Genomic DNA, 14,081 nt, shown 5'->3' with positions numbered 1-14,081 from the left:
TCCTAGTTTATCTATATGCAGAGGACGTTAAAGGAGGAGGGTGTTTGGGGGCCCAAGCCAGCATTGGCAAAGCATGCTCAGGAGGTGCAATGGGAGCTTCGCCCTGAGAAAAAACTGTTGCTGAGGTTCCAAGAGGAAATACTCCTCCCCCTGCCCCCAAACATGTCTTATCAATCGAAACCCAGCGATAGGCCTCCACCGCTTCCTGCCCAAATGCCACAATCTCAGGAGGCTACATCTCTCTTCAGTTAAAAAAGAACAGTTTACTTCCTTTCCTGAAACCGTGGTGAAGCTCAAGTGAGCCCTGTGGGTGGCCCCTCTCCCCTCTGCTCCAGTAGGCAAAGGGTGAGGAAGGTGCTGAATTCAGCCTTTATATGAGCTCCCGCCCCAATAAAGTGAGTTTAGGGCAGATTTCATCTTCCAAACTCCCATGGCAGCCTTTCAGAGGAAATATGTGGTATAGGGGGAAGGTGGAGCAAAAAAGTCAAGAAGGGAAACCGTTCTTCACAACTGACTCCTCCCAAAACACACAAGCAAAGGGGAGCTACCCTTTGGAATGGGTATGAGGTGGCTGGTTCCACTACCAAGAAAAAGGCTTTACCTGAACAGAGGCTGCTTTTCATAGTAGTTTCCTAACTCCAGGGTTTTATAATAATTTGAATGCTGAAGACCCCTCATGCATAGATGAAATAGGAAGCCATCCATATTTGAAATCAAAGTTGCCAAATATTTCCTTAAGGGGCTGCTGGTTGGTGGCCTAAAATTCTTTTAAGATTTAGCTTTTACAAAAGATTTTGTCCCCAGATGCAAAATACAAATATGATAACTTTTATCAGTTATTCTTCCATGGTTATTCCTAAGAACAAATTTGGATTGGGAGAGGGGGTGAATGGGGAAATGAGTAAAAGGGTGCTTTGATCCTCAGAAAGTGAGTCAACTCCCCCCACAAGTACTTTTATATTCATTATCTTCTTGTAGCCCAACAACCACTTTTCCAAAGGGGAAAAAAAAAGCATGAAAGAAGTTATCATCTCATCCCCAACCAACAGATAAACAGGGACCAGGAGAAAAACTGTGATTTTCCCAAATGACAAAAAAGAAAGTCTAGCATTCTTTGTCCCCGTCTATTTTATCTGTCATCAATGAGTTGGAATGACTAATCAATAGAGTTGATGTGCACCAGAACAGCGGCATCTGTTGTTTTTTTGAGAGAGAAGTAAAATTTTCAAACAAAGCCTAAGGACTCCTAAGCTAAGTCAGTTGAAGGTCATTGGTAGCCAGGCCAACTGCCTCCCTCTCTGCTTCATAGGACTGAGGAGGGTTTTTACCTCCCAAATTAATTTTTTTGTCATCCATAAAGATAGATGTTTGGCTAGAATAACATTACACATGAGTAGGTATAGTCCAGGACAACTAGATTTCTTCTAGTTTTTCCATAAAAGCACAAGTCAAATTTGGTTGAAATAAGAGATACCATTTCATAGTGGAAAAAAACACTGGTAGAATCAAGTTTGACTGTCCAATTAAGCCAGGCTATCCTGAACCTCATTTACCTATATCATATCTAGAAAAGGGAAATGATGATCCTTGTCTCAGATACTTCAGCTGTGAGGTCAGCACTTTATAAACCATAAAGAGCTACAGAGATGTAAGCTAATTATTACTAGCAGGGATATAAAATAACTTTAGATAAAAAAATCAGGGAAAATGCTGGACAAATGCCACACCTACTCTGGTGGCCTGAGGATAGTAATCACAGGCTCTAAAATCCTAGCCAGCTCAAGGCTTAGTCCTCTTAAATGTACATGTGCATGTGTGTGGATGTATTTATACACACATATACAAATATACAGACATTTGTGTGCACAGAGTACACATGTATTTATACACACACACACATAGATTTATACATACTCACAGAGCCAGATGTATTCTCTACTTACACATACAAACTCTCACTCTATACACACACACAGAGAGCCAGAGGCACTGCATGTCAACTTCTACCAAATCCCTCCTATACTGTTTTGAGATAACTCAGACCACCTATGCAAGCAATAAAAAAAATAACCAACTCCATTGGGAAAAAAACATTCAAGACAAAACATCAGAACAACAAAAAAGGAAAAATCATGACAGTGATTCTCCTGAAGGAAACAATAAACCCAAATGCACACTGCTTTGGAGGTCTGAGTATACCCAAAATAGCACCTGGGCCCTTATCAGAGTTCCAGTGGGAAGTCCATGGAAGGGGAGTGAGGAAGTGCCAAGGTGGGTTACATTGGGGCTTGTGAGAGAGGCCAATTAACATAGCCAGGTCCCAGTCCACCAGTTGTGCCCAGTGATAAGTCCCTCCCCTCCCCCCCCAAGGGCCCATCTCCTTTGATCCACCAGGCTCAGTGACCCTGAGGGAGAGGTACCAGACTTGGAGAATAGAAAATTTAAGTGTCTGACCACACTCATGATTCCAATTATGTGTCACCTGCCCAATGTTCTAGTACAAAGAAAGAAAAATTTTCCTAAATTGTCCTAGGGCAAGAGTTTGTCAAACAGAGGGACCACTGTCAGGCAGTGGAGATAAAGGGCTTTGCTAGCCTCCATGCTGAGCAGCAGCATGAAGAGCACAGGCTCTTGCCTCCACAGGTGCAGGAGGGCCCTGCTGGAAGGTGAGGAGCTTACCCCACCCCCGGGACCCTTTAGGCTCAACCTTCCTCAGCACGGCTGGGGCGGGCCAGGGCCAGGCTTCCTTTTTTGGTGCAGTGAGGACTGTCCTGATGCTTCCTGGAGTGGGTTTGCATGTGGACAGCCAAGTGGTGATTTCGATTAAAAGTCCTACCACACTCAGAGCACTGGTAAGGCCGCTCGCCAGTATGGATGCGCTGATGGCGGAATAGATCTGAGGGTCGCCGGAAACCCTTGCCACAATAGGAGCAAGTGGGACAGCCCTGGCTGTTGCCTGTGTGTTGGCGCTGGTGCAGCAAGAGACTCTTGCGCTGCTCAAACAAGCGCAGGCACTCGCTGCAGTGATAGAGCCTGGACGTCCGACTGGATGACGGGCGCTGCTCCGGGCACGACCTCCCAGCCAGGGCCTGGTGGCTCTCTGGCTCATCGGGGAGCCACTGGATGATAGGGCCCGGCACCACCACCTCCCCTGGCTCCAAGGGGGCACCAGTCCCTCCCCACGTGTCTGGCCAGCTGCCCTGTGCTGCCCAGTCCTCATCCTCCACATGGCTCCGCTGGTGAATGGTCAGGTTGATCTTGAGCCTGAAGCTCTGACCACAGTCTGGACATGGGAAGGCCCGCTGTCTCCGGCGAGGGAGAACTCGAGGTGGCTCGCTAGCAGCAGGAGGCAGACGCTTCTCCCTTCCCCGACTCCTTGGCAGGCCAGGGCGGCGGTGCTCCCTCAGTTCAGCCACATGTGCTCTGCTTCCATCAGGAACTGTGTGCTCTGCTGCACTGGAACCCTGCCCCGGGTCTGGCTGCTGAGGGACCGCCTCATCCACTTGACTCTCTGTTTTGACACTTACAACTCCATTATCTGGTGAAAAGAATCCACATATGGTCCTTCAAAGAAACCAGGGTCATTTCCTCCTCCATGCTAATCAAACTTGCATCCTTTATTTCAATCCAACTCAGGTCCTCCCATCCTCCCACGAAGTTTCCCTCTCAACCACTGCCAAACCTAGGATTCTCTTCTTTCTCCACATTTAATAACATAGAAACCTAGCCTGGCAGAGCTGGCAGGGACCCTCAGATCACCAACCCTAACCCTCTCAGTTCACAGATGAGGAAGCTAAAGTTGAGAGGGGGCAGTGACTTTCCCAAAGTCACACTGCAAGTTGGTGAAAGGATTCATGATCGAGGGCAAGGAGCAAGAAGTATTAAGTTTAAAAGAATGCAGTATCTTCTCTGACTGGAATTCTCTTGGCTCCAGGGAGAAGAGGTCAAAGGCAACGAGGGGAACAAAGGATGCTTTTGCCAGCATGCCAACACCCATGTCAGCAAAGCCTGAGAGCTGCTGACCACAACCAAGAAAGGTCCACCCAGGCTTGCCAGCCACCCTCTTCTTCACCTGTTCAAATGCCCCCCCTCCCCCCTTTAGGAAGCCTTCCCTGACTGCTCATCCCCCTACAGCCATCTCTTCTACCTGATGTCCTTTAGCACTTCCAGTCTCAACCACACCATCCAGCACTGCATTCCATCTTGCCTTATACCATTTTGTTTCCCCAAACAGTTTGCACTTCTAAAAGGCAGAGGTTGTGGTTCTATCATTATCTCAAATAAAATAATGTAGAAAAAGTGGTGTACAGATTTTAAGGCATTATATAGACCATGAACTATTATTTCTATTGTTGTTATCATCATGCTGGATCCTCCATAACAGATGTCTGATAAACAAATATTGCCTGCCCACCTGAAGTAGACCAGCTACAGTGGCAGGACTAAGCTAGAAGAGAGAACTATGGGAGATCTCATTTCCTTTAGAAAAGGGTTACACTGGCAGGAGCCAGGTCTCTTCCTGCTACTCCTCCCTCCCTCCTTACCATCCATCCAAGGCTCATCCAACAACACAGACAACAGGGACCTCCTTGATATCAGTTTAGCTTGTCTGGGGTGGAGTCCATTCCATACTAAGGTCAGTGGGAAGTTAGCAATGGGGATAAATGAGGCCTGGCAGCTTGGCTAGAAGATATTGGTCAGTGAACACTTAGGCGCACCAAGTGGGGGTAAGTAGTAAAGGGATGAAGAACTTAGAATCTAGACTGTCCTGTTTCCCAAACTCCATAGAAGAGGAGGTAATCACATCACAGCCACAAGGCTCCCCTGGGGCAGAACCAAGTAACTGAGCTGAAGTCGGCAAGAGCAGGGAAGAAGCAGAACTTCTGGAGACATGCTCAATCAGCCAACTAGAGCTGACTTTTTCTTGCACTGGTTATGGAGTGGGTATCCTGGTTCAGTGAATAGAGGGCTAGGCATCAGCAAGTCAAGAAGACCTGAATTCAAATTAAGCCTCAGTCATTTACTAGTTGTGTGACCCTGGGCCAGTAACTTAGCCGTTTTCCTCAACTACAAAATGGGGATAATAATAGCACCTGCCTCCTAGCCTTGTTCTGAGGATCCAATAAGATGTTTGTAATATGCTTACTATTAGTACAGTGCCTGGCACACAGGAGGTACTTAATACATGCTCTTTTCCTTCCTGTATCTCTTACCCAGTCTCAGGTAGGGCAGGATGTCCCTCTGTGGGAAGGCTGATGCTTCTTCCCCATCTGGTGGTTCTTCCTCCTGTTTAATCGAGGACAAAACATTGATGCCAGCTGGGGAGGGCTCTGTGAGAGAGAGAATCCCATTAAGGTCTTCCTTGGATGCTAGATGTCATAACTGGTATAAGAATGGGACTTAGCATCACTGCTTCCCCAGCAGGTATGAAACGTCTTTGTACACTCTGAGCAGATACCTACTGGTAAAGGCGGATCCCCATCGGGTTCCAGATGAGGACCTGAAGTCAGTCACCCATCAACCATGGCTCAGGAGGTTAGAGCACAGAGTTAATGAGGCCAACATCTCGGAGGCAAAGAAGCCCAGGTTGCTGTCAGCCTGTTAATGACAAAAACTGACATTTCTATAGTGCTTTAGGTTTTACACACATTTTCTAATCAGTCCTAGGAAGTTAGTGGCACCTGCCTATTCTTTCATTATACAGGTGAGGAACTGAGAATCAGGGGAAGAAATGGTTTGTCCAAAGTCACTCAGCTACCAAGGGTTAGGACTGGCATTGGAATCAGATATTCTAAAGGCAGGTCTAGAACTCCTCTGTGCCTCACTCACCGATCCCAACATGGCTGGGTAAGTCCCCGAGGACAGACTGTAATGGACTGCCAGATGACTATGGATGACTCTCTCATCTAACCCACTGCCACTTCTTGAAAAATAGCTCTAAAGGGCACATAGCTGGTCAGTTGAATTGTCCTCCTATAAATATCACCCTGCCCTGGACTCCAAATTATAATAGGTACAGAGGAAGAGAGACAGCTTCTGCCCTTGGAAAACAACCTGATGGCAGAGATCAGACATATACATATCCATATACATATCAATAAGAAAATTCAGAAGGCAGGAGATAAAAGGAACATAGTTAGGGGAAAGCAAGTAGGTAGATGGTCTGTAGGAAATGGATGAGTCCTAAGAAAGCCAACAGTTCTGGAGAAGATAGTCTAAGACAGGATGAAGAAAAAGGTGAGAGGCCCTGTGTCTTTCTGAAAGGTACAGTGCTGTTCTGTTGTTCTTCAAACCTTTACATAACAGCAAATGAGATTAAATTACGGCAAAAGTATTTCAATCTAACTTCAGGAAATTTTTTTGATCACTGGAAATACAACCTCCAGGGTTTTTTTCCCTAAACATCTTTGAAAAGAAAAAAGACAACTTTTTCCTGGGTGACTCCCCTATGTTTCTTCTGCTGTAACCAAACTGTTAGGTTCACAGTCCCCAAAGTCATCTGGCACTATCCCAATTCTGGTTCAAGTTTCTTCTACAGCAGGAGTAATGTGATTCTCCATTTTTTGCCTAGGTAAATTCAAACCACCTCTTAAGATAAAGCTCAAGTCCCACTTTTGCTAAAAAGACTTCCTAGATCATCCTGATCTCTCCTTTGATTTAATGCATTTATTCTCTATGCTCTTTACTTGGTAAAAAAACAAAAAACAAAAACAAATTTACATACTATCTTATGACATCTCTTGCAATACCATCTTATCACAATAACAGTACTGAATTTTTCATGTATGTATATCTAATCTTTCTAACTAGATTGGAAGATCCTTTAATAAAGAGACCATGTTGGGGTGGCTAGGTGATGAAGTGAATAGAACACCAGCCCTGGAGTCAGGAGGACCTGAGTTCAAATCCGGCCCCAGATACTTAACACTTACTAGCTGTGTGACCTTGGGCAAGTCACTTAACCCCAAATGCCCTTCCCTCCCCCCTCCAAAATAAAAAGCAAAAAGAAAAATTAGCACAAGCTCTTTAAAAAAAAAAGAAGAGACCATGTCTTATAAACAGGTAACAACTGACATTTATATAGAACTTTAAGGTATATATAGTACTTTCCTCACAAAAGCTCTATGAAGTAGACAGTATCAATTATTCCCATTCTGCTGAGGGGAAACTACAGTCAGAGAGAGAAGGTAAATGAGTTCACTGTGGTCACAGCTGGTACTGATCCTTTTCAGGGGTCCAAACCCGTGATTTCATCAGCACATCATCTCTACCACTACAGATATGAAACTTATCTGAAACTCATTACTTCGGAGAGGTGCTTAAGGCCCTGAGAACTCAAGTGACTTCCCTGGGGTTACGCAGGCAGATCTTCCTCACCCCCAGGCTGGTTACTAATCTAAACCATACCAATTAGCTAAGGTAGTTTCTAGCCCAGGTTTTTTCACAGAGGTGGGGTTATTTTTATGAACCTACTGGATGAGAGGCCCTGGGCTAGATATAACATGCAGGATGTAAAAAGGTATAAGATGTAAACAATACCCAAGAAATTTTTTATCTAGTTGGGAAGATAGGTCACTTGCATGTATAAAGATAAACATAAAGCAGCCATGTGACTCAGATCCCAGCCTGGTCACTTATTCCCTGATTGGTCACAAGTCAGTTTCTTAACTTCTCTGAGACCCACAGAGTTAGGATGAGGACGGTGCTCTAGAAACCTTTCGATTTTATATAAATTTGAGTTATTACGAGAACTGTAAAATCAGCAGCACACACAAGAAGTTCTATCAGATGGCCAAGGGGCCTGGGTCAGAGAAGGCAGTCTTGAAGAAGAGCACAGGATCCCAGGGTCAGGGCTGAAAGGGACCTCAGGGACTACCTAGTACAATTCTTTTATTTTACAATGGAAGAAACTGAGACCCAGGAGTTGATCAATTGAGGAGGTAGTAAGGATCAGAAGTGGGATTTGAATCCAGGTCCTCTAACTCCAGAATTAGTGCTTGTTGCATTGTCCCATGATATTTCAACTGGGTTTTCAAGAGGAGGCAGGATTCAAATAAATAAAGAAATGAGGGGAGGCCAATCTAGGTGGAGGAATATTATGAGCAATGACATGGAGGTAGGAAAATGCATAATACATTTATGGAACAGTGAGTAAAAATTAAGTCCAGCTAGAATAATGGAAAAGAACACCACAGTCCCTTGGTCAACAGCCTGAACCCTGGTTCTGACATTTAACCGCGATATGAAAATGAATAAAGTGACTTCCTCTCTGTGGGCCTCCAGAGTAAAACACTTTAACTTATTTTACCTCACATGGTTTTGAGAAAAGCACTTTGTAAACCTCAAATCTCTATGAAATTGTGAGTTATTACTATTATTGTTCTACAAGTGTTAGAAGACTGGGCCCTGCACTACAATTCATTGGCCTAAGAAAATCCCTGTCCTTTCTCTCACCTATAGGAGGGCAGCAGCTACAAAAGAATCTCTGAATAGTTCCCGAAGTTGGGCCCACAAGCCATATATCAAATGTCTTTTATCTATCTTCAGCTCCTACTCCATCTTCTGACTCACCAGTTAGACTCGGTTCAGTCAGGCTTTCTTGTGCTTCTGACCCTCGATGATCTGTAAGAACTGGTTCATCCTTTGTTTCTCCTTGGGCAGGCTGAAGTTGCTTGGAAATATACTCTGCAGAAGGTACGTCTGGGGCAGGGGGAAATTATACATAACTAATATTGAGTGGAATATATAGGTCCACGGCAGATTTTCCATATTCCCAGGATTCATCAGAAATCTCTTGAAATTTCTTTTGACAGAAAACCAAATTCTCAGTTATCCTTCTCTAGGGTGGTAGCTAGGTGCAGAGCCAATGCCTGCCTTGTACCTCTACCTCTCTGAGAATACTAATCAAATCTAGAATGTTAGCACTGGATAAGACGTTAGAAATTATCTTGCCTAGTGATTTCATTTGAAACACGAAAAAACTGAGGCCTATAATGATGAAACAATTCTACTATTTAGCACTAGAAGCAGACCTATAATATAAGTTCTAGATTCTCAGTCCAGTGTTTTCTATTATTCCACATTGCATTGGGGGGAAGGGGAATTGGCCCTTTATCCCAGGAGATAAAGTCTCCCAGGGTAAAAAGTATGTTAGCAAACTTTGGGAGTAAGAAGCTGATCTGGATACAAATGAAGACGCTCTGAAGGGCTGGGGTTGGGAAGGACAGAGTGAGATAGTTACTTCTCAGATTACAAATCTGGAGCTCTGTAGTTAACCAGTGTGGCCTTGGCCACTATTTCACCCACTCTGAGCCTCAATTTTGCCTTTATAAAATGTAAATTGATATAAATACCAAATTCTACCCTCCCCAGGGTACAAAGGAAAGGCTAGTGGGGACAATGAGCACAAAGCTGGAGATTAAAGTAAACAGTAGCATTTTCTATTGGCATTTCATTCCCAGCGTCTTCCATGTTGTTTCTACCTCATACTTACTAGTACTTAGTTTTACAGGACATGACACTTCCTCATCAGAGCCCCACTGGTCTTTAAGGCATGGTTTTTCTCCTCGTTCAATCTGAGAGAGAATATCAGGCTTGGAAACAGCATAGTCTATGAACAGGATGGAGGAAGAAGACATAATCAGTTTGACTACTGGATGAGAGCAGGTAGATTCAACCAAAGAGATAACAAAACAAAGCACTTCAAGTCAGCCTGGAACACATTAGTGACACGCATACTCTTCTGTCTATGGAAAGATAAAGACCAGGCCTCCCACAAGTCAGTACCCAAAGGCATAAGGGGCTAAGATAAAATCAAAATCAAATCTACAAACTCCATGACCCCTAGAAGCTCTTTAATGGGGACCAAGTCTGGTACCTTACCCAGGGAGACCAGCATCTCATAGTTGCCCCTCATCACATGCTTGTAAAGCTCCTTCTGCCACTCCTCCAGCTTCCCCCACTCCTGCTCCGAAAAATACACGGCCACATCATCAAACGTCAGGGGCACCTAGAACCACAAGTATCACACACTCTCACACACATACAGGCAGCCTTGGTCTCACCTGCTCCCACCACTCCTGGGCTAGAAGAGATTACCTTGGGAACTTCGCCTTTGCTGCCTGGGGGGAGCCGCAGGATCCAGAAGTTCCTGTTTCTCAGCAGGTTCTCCATGTTTTCCAGCCTCCTCTGGAGTAGCCCATACTCCTGGAGCAGGGTGCCAATTATGGCCCACCTACCCTCCAGCTGGTTTTCAATCTCCACTGCTACTCTCTCACAGTCTGCTAGCTTTTTCTCTGCAGTCACTGTCCTACCCTCTAAGGTGAATAATCGGGCCAGGCACAAATCCACCTTTTTTTCCACAGCTTGAACTGCAGCCACCACAGTCCACAGGGTCATCTCTGGGGAGTGCAAGCACGAGTCCTTCTCAGGAGACATCTGCAGAGCTGGGGAGGTCAGCAAAGCTCTCAAGGATCCAGACTGTACATCCTGATCAAGGGCCTAGCAAAGAGAATTAGAGATGGTCTCAGGATTCTAGGATAATACATTTTGCTTTGTTTTTTAAAGTCATCCACCAATCCAAAAAGAAACCTGGGAAGAACAACCCCTAAACTCTAATAACACAGTTACTATCACTGTGTTCTCAACACTGTAGGAGATATTGTGGGGTTTTATACTATGCCACTCTAGCATAGGTCCTCATTAGCTTATTACAACATTATTACAATAGATTACAATACAGATTGGAATACAAGATTTTATTACAATATGTTAACAGATATATCCACCTCCACTGTCCTCCAATCTTTTCTGACAGCACCTGTCTGATCTTATGAAGGCCATAAATTACAAAACAGTTGTCAATCAGAATTAGTAGAGTGGGCTTTTTTATAGAGGATCCTCTAGCCTATACCAATTCTCTACAAAAAATCTAGGCCAAAAATATCTATTGCCAAAATAATTTCAAGTCTCAAAATCCTGAACCTGAAGAACAGGAAAAAAACCAAAGTATGTGTGTATCAGAATATTTATAGCATCACTCTTTGTGGTAGCAAAAGGACTGAAAACCAAGCAGATGTCCATCAACTGGAACATGCCTATACAAACTGTGGTGCATGAACACACTGGAATTTAATGATGAGCCCAGGAAAGCATATAAAGACTTAAATGAACCAATGCAAAGTAAATATAACCAGGAAAATAATATGTACAATTCTAATTTACAGCAATATACATGTTCAAATAATTAAACAATCAAAACTAAATGCAATGAAATTATAATGACCAAGCTTGGTCCCAAAGGAGATTTGGGGAAGACACCTTCCCCTCATCTGCTTGCAGAGTTGGGGGTGTGGAATATTTTATTCAATGACTGACTTTTGTGATATACTGGCTAGTTTCATGGAACTTCTGTTTTCTTCTTTATTAGAAGAAATGATGGCTCTTTGGGATAGAATTTGAGAAATGTAGGTGATTAAAAAAAGGGAAGATATCCATAAAACATGTTTAAGACAAAGATTAAGTTAAGATGTAAACAAAATCCAAAAGTCCCAAATTAATTACCAACCAAAGCCAGACACTGTCAAACATTAAAATTCCATTAGTAAAAGAGGAAATTAGTTTTTCTTCCTCCAAATAAAAATTCAAACAGTAGAAAATACTACTAATGATTAATATTTTTAAAAATGGACTAGAGTCAAGAAAAATGGGTTTCTTAGTCCTGACTCTGTTACTAATTTGCTGTGTGGTTTTGAGGTAAGATACTTCAATCATTGGTACCTCATACCTGTCCACCCCTCCTCCCTCAAAGCGTCACTGTTAAAATTGTGCTGGAAGAAAAAAGCAGATATTATTAACCCAGTTTAAAATTACTTAAAAACTTTCATGGATCTGTGATTCCAGGGATTCTTGTCCCTGACCTTCCATATTTACCACTGGGACCCCTCCCAAAGTGCTGGGGGCTTTCCTGGAGTTCTTCAGAAGTCAGGTGGATACTAACAAAGCTAGGAGCATAACAACTATCAATTAACTGCTTCTACAGAACAAGCCCATCTTTTGGGGTGCCCATACTTTAAAAAAATGTGTACGAGAATGCTAGGTGGCAGCAGTCCTGAGTCAGGAGCACCTGAGTTCAAATCCGGCCTCAGACATGGCTTTGGGCAAGTCATTTAACCCCAACTGCCCCCCAAAGAAGCAAAAAAAAAAAAATGTGTATATTACATACACATACACAAATATTTCCTGATATCTATATTTCAATCTAATTGGTTTCCCTTATAATCCCACGTATTTTATGTCTTTAAAGATACTATTCTAGGAAAGGGTCCCTAGGACACACAAGAGGCCAAGGACTTTCCTAGAGAGCATCCTTTATGCCAGCTCTTCTGCAAAATTCTTTGTAAGACAGCTCCATTATCCTTTCTGGGAGCCACAGATTAACAGCTGCAAGGGACCTTCAACATCTGGTCCCCGCCCTCCCTTCCTGATACAAGAGCGGGCCCTGGGACAAGAAATGACTTGGCCACAATCACCTAGGTAGAGGGGCCGAGGCAGGATGAACCCGGAAGTCTTCGGACTTCACGCCCACTGCTCCTGCAGGGCGCCGCCGTCGGTTTTCCGTGGCCTGCCGCCCAGTTCGGACTCACAATCACGCCGGATTACAGGCTACTCCTTTGCCACCATCGTGGGTAGGCCCCACGATGTGCGACAGCCTGGCCGCAGTGGGGGTCTGGGGGGTCCCCGCTTCTCAGCGGTCTGCACGCTCACGCTCTCGGGGCGGGGCTGCAGCGTCGAGCCCCCACCTGGGCTCAGGTCTCCCGGACTCACCCATCTAGGGGCGCGCCCCCTTCCCCAACACGGCCACAGCCAGGCTTGGCAGGCCTGGACCCGCGGCCGGAAACGCGAGGAAGGCCACGGCCGCGGGGGGTGAAGGGGCCGAGCCCCGCGCCAGGACGCGACGACCCCCGCCCGTGCTGTTCTCCCTCCCGGCCTCCCTCCCGCCGGCCTCCGCCTCCCGGCCTCAGGCTCACCGGAGCGGGCGCTGTCTCCGCCATGGTCCTCTGCGGCCCCGCGCGGGCCGGCCTGCCTGCGGCCTGGACCGCTCGCCCCGGGCGGGAGGCGCTGCTACCGGGGTGCGGAGCGAGAGCCAGCCCGCGGGCCAAGCTTTCGATACCGGCTGCACTAAAGAGCCGGAGCCAAGACGCCCAGTGCTCCCAGCTAAGCCCCGCCCTGGGCCTCAGGACACGTGCCGCCGGGCCCCGCAAGAGCCAACCCGGAGCGCCGACAGCTCCCCCTGCGGGCCGTAGGACTGTACGCGCAGGCAGAAGGTCGCAGCTGCGGAACGACGGCTGCTTTGTTCCCCCCCGGCCCCGGCTTTAAGAGCATCCGCGGGCCGAGACGCAGAGGGGATTTGAAAAACACACTTCAAAGAAGCCGAACCAGCGCCGTAGAACAAACCAAGCGCGCAGTCACGGCGGGGAGGCTTTAAAGGGCTCGCCTTTGTTCTGATGGGAGGGGGGAGGGGCATTCCACGGGGCTGTAAGCCCCAAGGGGCTGGGGCCGTTCTTATCACCGCCCTATCCCCATCGGGAGATTCAGTGGGTGGGCACAGCCAGCCTTGTCAGGTGCCGGACCCAGGTGGAGCCTTCAAGTCCGTCCGAGTCAGCAGACCTGAATTCACCCTATTAGGACGAATGCGCAGCTCTGGGGCCGTTCGTGGGTGGAGGGAGAGGGTTAGGGAGCGCCTGTCGGGTTAAAGTGAACTTGGATGGGTGAAGAAAAGGGGGCGTCCAGCCCGAGGGGCATCGAACAGGGCGGCAGGGGTCAGCCCAACCCTCAGGGCTTAGAACTAGGCTCAGTCAAGCTGCCAACTGCCACATTAGGCAAATCACAATCTCTGCTCTGCTGTCGTCTTCAAAATGATTTATTTCTAAGGTTGATCTTCCCTTCCAGCCTTGGACTCTACATGAGTTTGTAATTCTAATTTATTTACCACTTATCTAGTAAGGAGAAACTGACATATAACTATCCCTGAACTAGGAGGTAAGGTACATGAATACTGACCCTTGTCTAAACTAGGCTTT

At 46.0% G+C, this 14,081-nt stretch overlaps 1 protein-coding gene across 2 annotated transcripts; it reads right to left on the bottom strand.

The window, feature by feature from the left end:
• Positions 1-1,848: 1,848 nt before the first annotated feature.
• On the bottom strand, positions 1,849-13,998 carry ZNF783 (zinc finger protein 783). 2 transcript variants are annotated; one of them, XM_069083138.1, is made up of 7 exons: positions 13,029-13,998; positions 10,099-10,500; positions 9,883-10,009; positions 9,494-9,610; positions 8,572-8,700; positions 5,214-5,330; positions 1,849-3,538 (listed from the first exon to the last, which is right to left on the bottom strand). In XM_069083138.1, the coding sequence occupies exons 1-7, from the start codon at positions 13,050-13,052 to the stop codon at positions 2,703-2,705; spliced, it is 1,752 nt and encodes a 583-aa protein (XP_068939239.1). In that variant the 5' UTR covers positions 13,053-13,998; the 3' UTR covers positions 1,849-2,702. The 2 variants fall into 2 exon arrangements, with proteins under 2 accessions (XP_068939239.1, XP_068939248.1); XM_069083147.1 differs by having other exon boundaries at positions 9,883-9,964.
• Between the last annotated feature and the right edge of the window lie 83 nt (positions 13,999-14,081).

Source organism: Petaurus breviceps, unplaced genomic scaffold (genome assembly GCF_028583685.1).
Source record: "Petaurus breviceps papuanus isolate PSGF00001 unplaced genomic scaffold, PetGlider_PUasm1.0 115, whole genome shotgun sequence".
NCBI classification, from domain to species: Eukaryota; Metazoa; Chordata; class Mammalia; order Diprotodontia; family Petauridae; genus Petaurus; species Petaurus breviceps.
The sequence above is the reverse complement of the archived record's forward strand: the minus strand, read 5'-3'. Positions and strand labels throughout refer to the sequence as shown.